The 15,275-nt window shown below is 43.1% G+C and overlaps 1 protein-coding gene across 2 annotated transcripts in view; it reads left to right on the top strand.

Moving 5' to 3' along the window:
• The first annotated feature begins 678 nt into the window (after positions 1 to 678).
• The window catches only part of uvrag (UV radiation resistance associated gene), a 131,784-nt gene continuing 117,187 nt past the window's right edge, over positions 679 to 15,275 (top strand). For both annotated transcript variants that reach the window (XM_080013706.1, XM_080013705.1), the window contains exons 1-3: positions 679 to 866; positions 14,664 to 14,781; positions 15,205 to 15,239. In XM_080013706.1, coding sequence (XP_079869832.1) covers positions 774 to 866; positions 14,664 to 14,781; positions 15,205 to 15,239 — 246 coding nt within the window. In that variant the 5' untranslated portion in view covers positions 679 to 773. The remainder of the gene's footprint in view (positions 867 to 14,663; positions 14,782 to 15,204; positions 15,240 to 15,275) is intronic.

Below are 15,275 nucleotides of genomic sequence, written 5' to 3'. Positions count from 1 at the left end.
CACGATTTTGCAATACACACATTAATTGTCCTTTTATTCAAGAATATATAAAAAATGTTATGACCATATTATGTTTTTATTTTATTATTAATATTATATTCACTGTATATAAAAGCGACTCTTAAAAGTAATTTGTGAAATAATAACAAATTATATTTTATTTGCGCTTATCTTCACTCATATTGATATTTCATCTATATTTTCAAACTGTAACACTGCACTGTTATATATTTACCTGCCAATAAAGCCCCTTGAATTTAATAAAAATTAATATATCATGCAATAAATTGCAATATATTATTAAATACATTTTTAAAGCTTTTGTTTGTTTATTGTGATCATTTAAAAAAATAAAAAAAGTGTCACCTGCAAGTCACGTTGTCTCTTACAACTTCCGGGTTTTACGCAGCGTTGACAGTTACCCGTGCAGGCCCCGCCCTCTTCCCGGAAACACCAACTGACCAATCGTAACACGCCTATCTACGAACGTCATCGCCCTTCGTTAGACGGACGTTGGTCCGGACCAATCAGAGACCGCGGCACATCGGCTCCGCCTCCCGCCACGGACGGAATCCGGAAGCGAGTGAGTGGCGAAGACGCTGCCGTGTTTACGTCGCTCGGTTCGCTGACAGCGGCGCTTTTACTACAGCGTTCAAACAAACAAACATGTCCGCTCTCCCGGCCTCACTCTCACCGTCCGAGGAGTAAAAGCAGCAGCAGGACGCGCTAAGCCGCCGCCGCCGCCGCCGCCGCCGCCGCCGCCCTCTCGGAGGATGAACTCCCTCACCGGCCGGGATGCGGCTCCCCCCGCCGCCTCCGGAGCGTCGTCCTCCAGGTCCCTGCACGTCGATCTCTCGTCCCAGCAGGTACAGCTCCGCCTCCCTCCAGCAAATATGACGAAACGTCCCTCTTTTCAAACTTAACACTGTTTCTCATAAACCACTGCCAGGGTCCGAGCCCGGGCCCGCGGGGCCAGCCCGGCTGACTGGACTGGTTAGCCGCTCCAGCTAGCGGGCTAACAGGCAGGGAAGTGCAGGACAGATCAATAAAACGGTGGATTCAGTCTGCACCTTGGCTGCGGTGAAACAGCAGCACCATGCTGGAGCTCAGCTGTCAGATAGATAGTTAGGTAGTAATAAACAGAAAATGCAAAAAAAAAACGAAACACTGATATGAACCTAAAGATTAACTACATTTACAGCATATAATAGACCTAAAACATGGCAATGTAAAATAAACCAATTAACGAAAAATATATATCATTGGCAATATACATTAAAACTACAAATTAACTAAAAAAAACCCCCAGAAAAGATTCAGTATGGATTATGGATGGATATGTGTATTAACAATTCATTCTCTGTCAAAAATAGGACTGTATATATAGATACTGATCAGCCACAACATTAAAACCACTGAGAGGTGAAGTGAATAACATTGATCATCTCGTTCCAATGGCACCTGTCAAGGGGTGGGATATATTAGACAGCGAGTGAACATCGGTTCTTGAAGTTGGTGTATTGGAAGCAGGAGAAAGCAAACGTAAGGATCTAACCGTGGGCCAAATTGTGATGGCTAGACGACTGGGAGCATCTCCAAAACGGCAGGTCTTGTGGGGTGTTCCTGGTATGCAGTGGTTAGTACCTACCAAAAGTGGTTCAAGGAAGGACAACTGGTGAACTGGCGACAGGGTCATGGGCACCCAAGCCTCATTGCTGCACGTGGGGAGCAAAGTCTAGCCCGTCTGGTTCGATCCCACAGAAGAGCTACTGTAGCACAAATTGCTGAAAAGGTTAATGCTGCTATGATAGAAAGGTGTCAGAACACACAGTGCATCACAGCTTGCTGCGTATGGGTCTGTGTAGCCATAGACCAGTCAGAGTGCCCATGTCCACCGCCGAATGTGCCTACGATGGGCATGTGAGCGTCAGAATGTGTCCATGGAACAATGGAAGAAGGTGGCCTGGTCTGATGAATCATGTTTTCTTTACATCATGTGGATGGTTGGGGCTGGGTTTATGTGCGTTGTTTACCTGGGGAAGAGATGGCACCAGGATGCACTATTGGACGAAGGAAAGCTGGTGGAGGCAGCATGATGCTTTGGGTAGTGTTCTGCTGGGAAACCTTGGGTCCTCGTATTTATGTGGATGTTACTTTGACACGTACCACCTACAGTACCTAAACATTGTTGCAGACCAAGTTTACCCCTTCATGGCAACGGTAATGGAATCTTTCAGCAGGGTAGTGTGTCTTGCCACACCGCAAAAATGATTCAGGAATGGTTTGACAAAGAGTTCAAGGTGTTGACTTGATCTCCAAATTCCCCAGATCGCAATCCAATTGAGCATCTGTGGGATGTGCTGGAACAACAAGTCGATCCATGGGGGCCTCACCCCCACGGGTCAGAGCTGTTTTGGCGGCACAAGGGGGAGCTAAATAATATAAGGCAGGGTGTGTGTGTGTGTGTGTGTGTGTGTGTGTGTGTGTGTGTGTGTGTGTTACATACAATACTGTGCAAAAGTATTAGGTACTTGTAAAAATTCCAGTCATAAATTAATCAGTCCATGAGTAAATTCATCCAGGGGAAATGCCTCTGCATCACATATGCAGATCATCTATATATTGACATAATAACTTCAGCAGAAAATTAGCATAAAAACCCCCACTGATATTCAGACATGCCACAGGCACATGTTTAACTCAAATATTATCTTTGTACTTTTTGAATAATATATTTAAATAATAAACTTAAAATGGCTGAATCTACCAATTATGGCCACCTTTTAGAGTTTATACAGTAAAGAACATCACCAAATGCTTTCCAAAATATAATAATTTATCAATACATTTGCAATTTGGTCATTGACCGTTCTTCACATGCGGAGTGAATGTATATGTATATATGAATGTATATATCTAGTGAGAGACCTTTCTTTATATTCAGATGTACATTTTTTTGTTGACGTATTCATAATATTTTTCAACATAATTATTTGCTTTATATGGAGATTTTCATTCATTGTTTGAGGGACAACGGAATGCAGTGTTTCCTCATTATGCATCTAGCAGCTGGTGAGGGCTGCGTCTTATCTCTTTAGAATCTAACGTTATATTATTTTGCTTTATGGACGCTATATATCCAGGTAAATTCACACACCTGTGAGTAAAGCATAGGCAGGGGCTAAGTGTTTGCAGCTTGCCGGCTACAAGTGTAAACACACCGTAGCATACGCTGCCCTTCCAGGTCCGTAGTCTCGTGAGACTTGGACACCTGGTGGCTGAAACGCATATTAACTGCCAAAAGCTTCTGAAGATCTTTTGGATTTCTGTTTTTAATAATAGTTCAAGTTCAAGTTCAAGAGATTATTTGTCACATACATATACATACGTTCATAATAAATATAGCTGTAGGCAGCAATACACACGGTCCAGGTTGGTTGTGTTTGCTACAAATTACAGTTTTGCGAGTTCCTGTAAAACACACCATCACTTTGTATCGACGCCAATTACAAATTTTCTAGTTCCCATGGAATGAAGCATCAGTCTGTGCTGTCGCACATTTTTACATCGGCATTACTCCTAAAACGAGTTACAATTTTCAGAGTTTCCATTGAACGCAGCATCGGCTCCAGCTCTCTGTCATCTCAAACCAGCGAGAAAACCAGCGCAAAGCAACCACTACATACCAATGCTGTCTACATCGCGCTTCTCACCAGATGCTACCTCCTTGAGATGTCACAAAGTGCCGCGCTCCATAAACTAATCACGATATGCCACGTTCTGTGACGTCTGGTCACTTTGCAAGGGTTTTTCACTAATTCCTGCTCCAAATGTGTGATGATGTGGATCAAACTTGAACCACAAGATGTCTGAAACGCCCTGGTTCCAACGAGACCTCAACCATGTCCATGAGTACTGTGGTTGTACGAGACACTTATCCCGAAAAATAATGATAAAAATCCGAACAACTTATACAATACAACATGACTGATAACTAAATTAATTGTCTTTAAACAAATACAATCTAATCCTAAAATGGCAAGGTATTTGGCTTTGAAATATAACGTTTATTGTCGACTACCATTACTTTGGAATTATACTTACTATGGATGGAATCAAATTTATGTAACTGCCTTCACAGATGTGTTTTTCCACGTTGTTCTCTTCCCTGTCATCACTGTTAAATCTTTCCCTGTTAAACAGGACTTGTAAACCAGGGCTTGTCATTGTTTTATCTCACCTTGGTGCATGTGGGAATAGACTGTACTCTCAGAGGCAGATTGTGATACGAATTCTGGACAGCAGTGTCGGGGTGATCCACTGTGTTCTCCTCTCTGCTCAGACAGTTAATAAACTGCTTGTACTCGGTGGTTTATGTCTTATATTCCCTTGTGTGCCGTGTCGCGCAATGATGACAGAGTGACAGACACGTGACCGTTTGGTGCTGTGTCGCGCAATGATGACAGAGTGACAGACAGGTGACCGTTTGGTGCTGTGTCGCGCAATGATGACACAGTGACGGACACGTGGCGGTTTGGTGCCGTGTCCGGCAATGATGACGGAGTGGCGGAATGAAGCTGTGACGATTCTCTGTGACCAATTACAGTTTTCCGACTTCTGGTGACACGCGGCAGGACTACTAACATGAGTTACAATGTTCAGAGTCCCACAGAACGCATCATCGGCTCCTACAGGCTGTTACGACTGGCTCGAATGCTGTAAGATAAGGAGGCACACTGCACCGGCTTTGATGCAAGCAGAATGTGTTTACTTACAAAAAAGGCAATACAGATAGAATATCAAACGAAAAGCTGGGTGTTATGTCTAGTCGTCTCGACCCAGCACAAATCATGCACACTACAAACCAATGGAGTGCTCACAATAACATATAATAATAATAATAGTAATAATAATAATACTCATCATCATTATCATCATGCATATGTAACAAATTGGATGATGATGATGTCACAAATCGCCCCGCTCCAAGTTTCATCCCGCTCCACCACGTGTATCGGCGATGCACGAATGTTCTGCAACTTCTCGTAGTTTTGCAACAGTTATCACTCATTCCTCTTCCAAATATGGATCAATGTGGATCAAATTTGGACCACAAGATGTCTGAGACGCACACCTCCAAACCCACCAGACACTTTTGGCCGGAAAAAATGCTAAGGAGAAAAATAATAACAAAAATCTGAACAAAAACAATAGGGGGCTAGATGTGCTTGCTTTACCTTTGCTGCTAAAACTCCATCCTAGGGGAAACACTGGAATGCATAAACTATCTAAATTAGACAGACTTCTACTGAGGTCACAGGGATCCAGACTAACTTTTTCCACTGGGAGCACTGGTGCTCCCTATTGAAAATTTTAGGAGCACCAGCACAACATTTAGAAGTACAACTGAAATCATTACATTACATTACATTTAGCAGACGCTTTTATCCAAAGCGACCTACAATTATTCAATCACCGACGGACGCAGCCATCAGGAGCAATTAGGAGTTAAGTGTCTTGCTCAAGGACACTACAGCATGCTAACAGGAGGAGCCTGAGATCAAACCAGCAACCTTTAGATTACTAGACCACCAGCTCTACCTCCTGAGCTCCCATCCCCCAAATCGACATGCAACACAACACATTCATATTTTTTCCATCTTGACTGTATTGCTAATAAATGCCTTGGTTTTTAAGTATTAGGGGTGTCACGATTCTGATAAAAAAAAACGGAAAATCGATCTAAATGAGCGTTACATTTTTAAGGGTAATATTATTTGACATGGGTCACCATATTGGGGCAGTCAAGATCCACCGGTAAACAAATGCAGTGTGCGCTGCGGGGTGTGGGCCATGCGGAGTAGACTGCGGCTCCCCGCTCTAAACCGACTTGGCGTTAAGGAGCTGTGGTCAGCTCTTGAGGGGTCCGCTTCACCGCATCCCTCAACGCACACTGCACCCTCCCACCTGGCACAAGGGCTACAGGAACGAAATTCGAAAAGAATCTACACAGTGAACACACATTAGAGAGATACATTCCCGGTAACGGTGTGCAAAGTCTGTGACGGCGGAGATGCATGATGCACTGGCACGTCTCCATCTCCTCCGGAGAGGAGAGTTTGTGTGTACAAGGGAGCGTGCACCTTGAACCAGAAGGTCCAGTAATTCGGCAGATGTGGCCATGAAAGTGGGAAATAAACCCGACCATCACCGACAGAATGTCCTCTCGGTCCCAACCACCGGCTCGCAGACCGTGCCGAGCTGCGGCATATTTGCCGCTGGACTGCGAGAGGTAGGAGGAGGACAGGCACGCTTTTTTCAGGAGTGATCTGCTTTACAGCAGAGCAGCAGCAGTAAATGGAGTAAATTAAATACAACTAGAGTTTTTATTTGCTTTGTTTGGAGAAAAGAACGATCTGATCGAAGCTGCAGGTGGTAATTTTCCTTACTTCAGCGTTCCCCTCTTGCAAAAATAGCTGTGGTGTGGGGATGGTCTGGTTTGAGTGGCCGCACTTGACCTGGATCTAGGCGATTGGGATCAGAGTGGCTGCATACCTGTTGCTTGGTCTAATGACGAGCAGCAGGTAAAACCCCCATCCCCACACACACTCAGGATAGGACCCATGTCATGACATGTGTCTTATCTGCTCCTGGGCTAATTCAGGCTGGCCCACTCTCTACAATAAACTGATGTTAACAACCCCCCGTCGTCTGTCTCAGTGCCGGAGGGCCCTGAAAACGCTTCTTGGGTGGTGTGTGGTAGGCGAAACTGCCACACTGGCACCTGTAGAGAGGCTCTCCGGCATGGGGAAGAGCCACCAGTGGGTCAATGGGCGGCCCCAGCACCAACCCGCTCCCGACTGGCAGCAGCAGCACCTAGGGTGTCCGGTGGCGGACCAGGGAAGAAGCAGACACGGCAGCCACCACAGGTAACCGCTGGCAGCTAGCTTCTCCGCCCAGCAGCCACCGCTGGGACCATCCAGCAGCGCAGCAGCCAGGCCAGCCCCCGTGACAGCCAAGACTGTCCACGCCTTCACCAGTCAACACAGCAGCTTGAGGTCCTTCACTCCAGAAGAGAGGAGGGGAGTCGTTGCCCTGGGAGAAGGAAGCCGGTCGACCGTGGTGTTCCGGGAATCAAATCTGTATATTAACTCCTAAAATAAAATTAAAAAATATGTTCCCCCCCCTAAGCGGCCCCAGTCTGAATTGTTACATCATATCATTGTGATGGTAGTATGACATCAGAACCCAGGCATATAAAAATGGCCAGAATTGGCCATTTTATTTCTGTATGCATTCAGTGTAGGAGCTATGACAATGTAATAACGGGTTATTTACATCTGCATAGAGACCAATCCTTAATCTGCATATTTCTGTGCTGTTTCCCAGTTTTACATTAAAGACACAAAGTGAGCTCCTGTCTCCAGGTACTTATTGAGAGAGTGTTTAGCTCTTTGTGGATTTGGTGAAGAAGGTCTTTCGCAGTGGACACGCCGATCCGGCACCCACGCTGAAAGATGGCGGGGAGCACTGGTATCTACCAAGATGTGGTGTCTACCTCTGGGTCCTGGTTTGCTTCAGGTCTGAGCCAGGTGCGATCATGGCTCACATTCAGCAGATGTTGCATAGCTCCCTGGTCAGGGAGGATCACCGCGGCAAACTTCGCTTCCTGTAGTTTCGCGACCACCCCTTCCCAGCTTTGGCCATCTATGGCCTGCAGAGGTCTGAAGGAGTATGGGACCAAAGCAAGCCAGTACGTGGTATGGCGCTTCTGCAGTATGTGTTTGAGCATAAATGTATATATATATTTTTTTAGAAAGATGTTGGGCGCATACGTCCACATACATCCTCTTTGTGCGTGCAAGTGAGTGAGCTTTGTCCGTGCACTTTGTTTTTTATAGGTGCGGAGAGGGAGCGATTGGGGCGCATTTGCGTACCGTTGTCCCTCTCCGACAGTACCGACAATGCGCTGCCAGTAATGCTGACGCCAGTGATGGGATGCCCCTGATCGGCCTGCCAGAACAGCGTTTTTATTTTAGATGTAGGTTATTTTTACGTGTCCTTATGGAACAAAGCAAGCACTGTGCGTAATGGAGACTTGGTCACACTCTCTGTGACTCCACAGGTGACGTTTAAAAAAACACCACCAAAAACAAACAAAAAAAAACAAACGGTCGGCATATTTGCGAGTCACGCTGGTGCTAGTTAGAAAATTTAGTAGCGCTGTCTCCAAAAATGGTCGCAAATGCAACTAAATAGTCGCAGTCTGGGCCCTGTCAATTCCACTTAGTTCTGCTGTTTTTCTTCAAATAGCCCAGACAGACAAATATCCCAGTGGTGTTTTATGGTGGGAAGGTGAGTGAGGTTAATGATTGCAGTCATTTTGGACAAAGAGCGATCTTCTTTGAACCTTCCCTTTTGCTCTGCCCTCCATTAGAATAATAACACTGGAGTCTACACACAGTATTTACAGCCTTTACCTTGATATTTATTTTAGCAAAACCCTTCCAAACTCCTGAGATGATTGTACTTCTTCCAGCTATTAATACCCATAAACTTTTATTCCCTACCAGCAAGGAACTTTTGGACTTTGTCTCCCAAAACAACAGCTGTTTATACAGGAATTTCCTGAGACTTATTATTATTTTCTTCCTTCCTTACGCTCAGGTCAAACTTGGTACAAGAAAAAGCTCTTTCTCTTTTCTTGATTTTATTTATTTTTTTTTTACCTAGAGGACGAGGGATGTGGGTGAAAATATTTGATCATGTGTTAAAGTGTGTCGTCGTTGGTTACATTTATTCCAGTTCATTTATAGGTTATTGTATTTGTCTATATGTCTATCTATCTATCTATCTATACAGTAGCATCTAATGCTAAATGCCAAATCACTCATCTGATCTAAAGATTACGGGAGAATGTGGTCTAAACTAAGTGTAATTATAAACAGAGGTTATTTCTGTGCGTATGATGTGGTGTCGTTTTACCTCCTCTCAGCAGATCGATGGAATGACCAAAGTCAGCTGTCCTTAGCTCCACGGGACATGCGCATTAATCGTGATAGAAAAGCTTGTTGTTCTTGTAGAATTCTGCTTTGAACTATCAATAGCAACGTTTTTGTACGACTTTGAGGAAACATGAGTGCAAACTGGCAGCAGGGATCGATGGAGTTATTAGATGATACTAAAACTCGATAGATGGATTCTTCATTCATCCCCGTTGGGGAAAATGCTGCGTCACAGCATTCACATCAAATGCAATAAACAATAAAGAAATGGAAGCTATACAATAAACTTATATTAACTAGAAAGATAGAAAAATGGCAATATACAATAAATCCCTAAACAGCTAACCATGAGCACCTAACAATAACAAGAAAAGAATAGCTGCAGCCAGCAATACACAGGGTCCAGTTTAGTCATTTTAGGTATGCATTAGTTTTCCTGGTTCTGTGAAATGCAGCACAAGTTACAACGTGCAATTACGTCACTGTATGTTTGTTTTCTGGCGCTCGGTTTAAATATCCTTGAAGAGCCGTGTTTAAAGAATTACGATCATTCCTGGATGACTCAGTGTGGACACAAAAGAAAGGTTGGCTCCTCCAATCGTTCTTTGAACTTCCTGCAGTGCGAAAACGTCGTCTTTGAACGATTATTTTAGTTTCCGAGGTTTTGTAAAACGCAGCACAAGTTACAGTTTTCAAGAGTTTACTTTAAATGTAGCCCCAGCTCACACTGTCCGTCTAGATGTAGTCGAAGCTTGGATTGGAACATTTGAAGATTTGAAGCCTCAAGTTTTTTTGGGGTTTGCACTCGCCGCCATCTTGGAAAGAGACAGTTTCAGAACGCTTTAAAATACATTTTGAATTGCGGAATTTGTTTATTGTCACATTTTCAAGCAGCCACTTTGCAGTGGTGGTGCAAAATTCCTGAGCATGAGCCCCCAATTGGAAAATGGTGAAAATGAATAAATGGATGAAATAAAAAGAAATTAAGTAAAACACAATTCAAACATTAAATTAAATTAGCCGAGATAAAAAAGTTTTTCATACCATCTAATCACATTGTTCAACTAACAAAATAAAATAAATCATTGCAGTTGTCATTAATGCCTGTACTACATTTTAATTTTAACCTAGCAACAGTGCTACTGGCAAATGCTATTGTTTACCCGTGACAATTATTTTTATTACATCATTTTAAATTAAAATAGATATAATTATTATGAAAGTAATAAATATAGCTGCAGGCAGCAATTCCCGAGGTCCAGTTTCGTCATGTTGGGTTGAGTTTTACAGTTTCCCGGGTTTTCTGAAACGCAGCACGATTTTCCGAGTTTACTTGAGCGCAGCATCGGCCGTCTGTCGTCGCCTGGTTGCTCGTCTTGCGGTGCAACCACTACGCGGTCTACACATGGCAACCCTCCTGGTGCTCAAAACAACCGTCCATGTTTGCCTGTAAACCAGAACTTCTCATTGTTAGAAACTCACCGTGTTGTCTGTGGAAATAGAGCTGCACTCTCAGTGAGCGGTGGCCGTTTGGTGCCGTGTCGGGCACCGAGTTTATTTGTTTTTTTCTCGGATGACATTTTCAGTAAGCTACGTTTCCATGAAATACGAAAAACGTTGTATTTCTGTGGGTAATTACCATTGCACATCTTCCATTTTTCCAACGCATCACCGAGTCGCACACTTCAGTGTTTTCGAGGGACGCGCTGACAACATTTTAAGGATGATCTTTTGTTCTTTTTCACATTAAGCAGACTAATGAATGTTGACCACGGATTTAAAATATCAATCTAACAGATCTACTGAAATCTACCAGGTAAGAAGCTATGGAGAAATACCACGCCGAGTCCACGCTGCACACTGGACACGGTCCAACTGGACATACTCAATCAGAATCTTTACATTTATAGTAAACAATATGAAGACGCCATGAAGTGTCATACTGTAAATATAATTCTGAGTAAATAATATGACGTCATAAAGCGTCTTACTGTAAATCTCATCTCGTTCATTTTAGAACGAGACGTGTGACTTGTCAGCCAATCAAGACCATATGAATATTTCGGGTCAAGTTTGTTTGGTTTTTCAATCATAACTGCTGCGTATGTGGATCGATTTGGTTGGAATTTAAACCATGAGATCCTTGTGACGTAGCGGGTTAAACGACACCTCAAGCCTGTTCTTAGCTTATGCCGGAGTATGTCTTCCAGAAGGTTTTTGCCGGGGTGGAAATATTTCGGTGTCAGATGTTCAGATGTTCGTGTTTTATACCGAACTTGGTGTTCCAGATAGTTTTTGGCTTAAAAATTCTGGAAATGTTTTCCAGAACAATAACAATAAGGTGCTGCCCCCAATATGATTACCCCTAATAATATTATACCATGTATAATAATAATATATATATATTATACAAATATAAATAGTATATAATATAGATAATAATAATATAATATATATTGCTATGTTTCATACATTAAACATGGTACTGATTTGCGCTCAGCTCTCTTTATGCCTGTGGACCAATTTCATCCATTCACACTGTCCATTTCCACTCATTTCCAAATGGAGGGTGGTCGCAAAAAAACCCCCTGCATGACGGAATAAGAAGCGGTTTTGTTTGCGAGGCTCTTAATCTTAAAGGGAATCCCATGACTTAGATTTAGCTCTAGACCGGTGGCTGGACGGGTGGGTGGGGGGGGGGACGGTGCCGGTCAGGTGCTGTGGAGGTTCTGCTGTGCGGACGTTTAGGCGCCTCAAAGGGAAGAGAAACTGTCCATGAGGCTGCTGATATAGGAATCTCTTTTTTCACGTTCTGCTCCCTGGCTTCTGTCCTCGCATGTCGTCTCAATTAATCTTCTTCTGTGTGGATGACTCTGGCAGCTCCCCTTCCGTTCATTTCACAGGAGCCAGGCTCATTGATCCCCTCTGCAGCCGTGCATTGTGCTAGCACGGTTAGCGTGTCGCCTGTTGCAATGTCAATACTGGACACACAGCGATCAAATTGGTATCAAACTTCTTGTCTGAATCTGGGCCGCCTGGGCAAAAATTTCCATTTTCTTTATTTAAACTGGACTAACCACGTTTCTCAAGAAAAGCCGGACACAAAATAGTTATCATGAAAAAATCATATAGACACACAGCAAACAGCAAAACACCCATAACGTCAGAAACACAAACAGAAACTCGTCTCCAATTCTCTCTGGAAAAAAAAAAATAAATAGAACAAGGAGAGACAAATATTACGTTACTATATTTTTAGTAAATAAAGACAGTGTCTACAACGTCTGAGACAAAATTACCAAAGCCCTATGTTTCGGGTCCCCGTCAGCTTGTATCTTGGAAGGCACTGGAACTCCATTGTTGCAGGAAACCGTTCACAGAGCTGCAGCGTTCAACATAGATCAGCGTGAGCGCAGGCTTTGTACTGTGTCCCCAAACCACTTTGCGAAATGAAGGCCCTTGAACGTCATGTAAATAATCGGCGGAAAAAGTACGGACAAACAATATGCCGGCCTTTGAAGTTTTGTTTATCGTGGTGACGGATGAAATGAGTCTTTTGTCTTTGTGAGCCGTGTTTCCTCATAGAATTGAAATTTTGGGCTCCCTGGTTCAGCCATAAATATGCTGTAGAGTCTTGAGAGTCGGAGAAATGCATCGTAGCTCTTTGGTCTTTTCTTCTCGGGAGTGTGTAAGATGGCCGCTGTTCATATATAATTCCGCTCTCCATAGCTCACATGAGACCGCGTGGCTGTTATTACAGGTCACGTCTGCTGAATTAGCGGTTTAATTTTAGCATAAAGCTCAAGGCCTTTGTTCTGTGAATAATAGACGGATAATACTTACTGCTCTGGTCTTTGTAGATCAAACAGAAAGAAAGAAAGAAAGAAAAAAAAGCCATGGCCCACAGTTAAACTGTACAACTATGACCGATAATCTATTATAAATGAATCATATAATCAGAATCTGTTCATTCGGTCGAGTACATTTTTATATACAAGGAATTTGCTGTGGTAAGGTCAGCAGTTTGGGGGGGGGGTGGGGAAATTCAAAAACAAACAACAATACAAAAATAGCCAAATATACAAAAGTAGCCAAATAAAAGTACAGAAATAGCCAAATATACAAAAGTAGCCAAATAAAAATACGGTCGACCGATATTGGTTTTTCGATGGCCGATGAGAGAGTGAGGCAGCTGATGGCAGATATGTATAATGCTCATATGATGTTTTCTTCTGCATCTGGTAAAATACAACAATTTAATAATAATAATAATAATATTAATAATAAATGAGGCACATAATTTCTGAACATAAATTAACATTTATTTAACACTATTGTTATTTTCTGCATTGTCTCTTTGCTTAAGTAGATATGCACTCTATCTGCAGTGCACTTACTGTATTTTAAATTAAGAAATCTTTGATCAGACGGCTTTACAATACATTACATTTGTAAACCAGGTAAAAATATATTTTTTAATTGCTGTCAGAGAGAAGAGAGAGTGAGAAGGCGCAGCTGGTACCGGTATATCGATTGTGCGGAGAATGAGCATTGAAACCATTTCAAATATTCAGAATCGATATGTATAGAAAAAAAAGATAATTTTGTCATTTTCGTCAGCTGATGCCGATTATTTCAAAACGCCAAATATCGACCCAATTAATTAGCCAACCAATTAATCGGTCAACCAATAGTTGCTAGTGTGGCTGTGAGTATTAAATATAAATACAGAGGGATATACTGTGCAGGATGAATAAGTATGTATCCTATTTAATGTAATAATACAAGTAGGGAGGGCTGTGATGATAACCGCAACACGGCGGTATTGAGCTCATTACCATCATCACCGGTGTGTGTGTGTGTGTGCGTGTGTGCGTGCGTGCGTGCGTGCGTGCGTGCGTGCGTGCGTGCGTGCGTGCGTGCGTGCGTGCGTGCGCGCGCGCTTCCAATTAGATGAACTTAATTATAACAACCCACCAATGAACTTGAAACTCCGTCTCCCCCCTCCCCACCGTCGTACATACAAAGCATTACACTAGTTATTTGTGACCGACTACTATGAAAACATTTTTACACCTTTTTGTTTTTTAGAAAAAAACAAAAAAAACAACAAAAAAAACTTCTGATACCGTTAGCCCACTGTACTGTTGCATCCCTAATATATATACAGTATATACAACGCGATAATCATTGTTGAGTTACCATCACTGACTTTCTTCCATGCTATGTTCAAGGACTTCTGGAGAAACTTTTCAGTCGCTCCGCTCCCGCTCGTACGTTGAGCTTCGCGTGCCGCGCAGGAGTGGGAGGGACAGTCCATTAAACATATGGTTGATTTATTTTGTGTGTGTCCGATTATTATTTATTATTTCTAGGGCTGTACCCGACAGTCGGATTGTATTCATCCCTCATCCCCGTCAATAAACTTCTATACGCCGTTTTAAGTTGCTCTTCATCGCGATAAGAAAAAAAATCATTCCGTCAAAGCCTTAAATACGGGCATGGATAACAAATAATAAATCGGTTTAAGTTATTGTTATGTTATTACTGAATTTCTCTTTTGCCCAAGAGCAAATTAATGTTCTGTTAATTCCAGGCTGTTTTCTTTACAGTTTCTCTCCCTCTTTCCTTTCTCTTCCCCGTTTTGCTGACGAACAGAGACGACTGCGCCACCTCCGGAGCATCGCGGCCCGGAACATCGTAAACAGGAATGGCTCGCCCCTGCTCGACACCTACTTCAGCCTCCACCTCTGCCTGGGGGATCGCATCTCCAGAGGTGGGCGTCTCAGGGCCGAAACATACCCCGCTTCGTATAGTAATACGTGTAATACACCAGACTCCCACCAGGGGGCAGTGAAGTGGCTGAGCTAGCTCTATCTCTCGCTGTGTAGCTACCAAGGTTACGCGCTAACTTGAACTTAAAACTGTAGTAGTAACCATTTATGCCTTAGTACTCTGGGGGAGTATACTGGGGGAAATGTCACTGGAGCTAGGCTAGTTGATCCCCTCCGCAGCCATGCCCTACGCTAACTGTGCTAACGGTTTTGTCGTACCTTAAACATTCGGATTCACACTCTTAATGACTTCGCTCGACCAGAAAAGTGGGATTTTTTTAGTGCAGGAAGTTGTGTTGTGTTGTGCAAGCGTCCTTCCCTCTCTCTTCTTTATTTTAACCAGCTTTTCCTCGTTGTTTTCCCAGGCTTTTACAAGAGTGAAGTGATCCGGGACTCTCTGGTGAGTTTCATCATTAATTGTGAAAGACGTTTTGAG

This window comes from Zeus faber (assembly GCF_960531495.2).
Source record: "Zeus faber genome assembly, chromosome: 14".
Lineage (NCBI taxonomy): Eukaryota > Metazoa > Chordata > Actinopteri > Zeiformes > Zeidae > Zeus > Zeus faber.
This window is presented reverse-complemented; position numbering and strand designations above follow the sequence as displayed.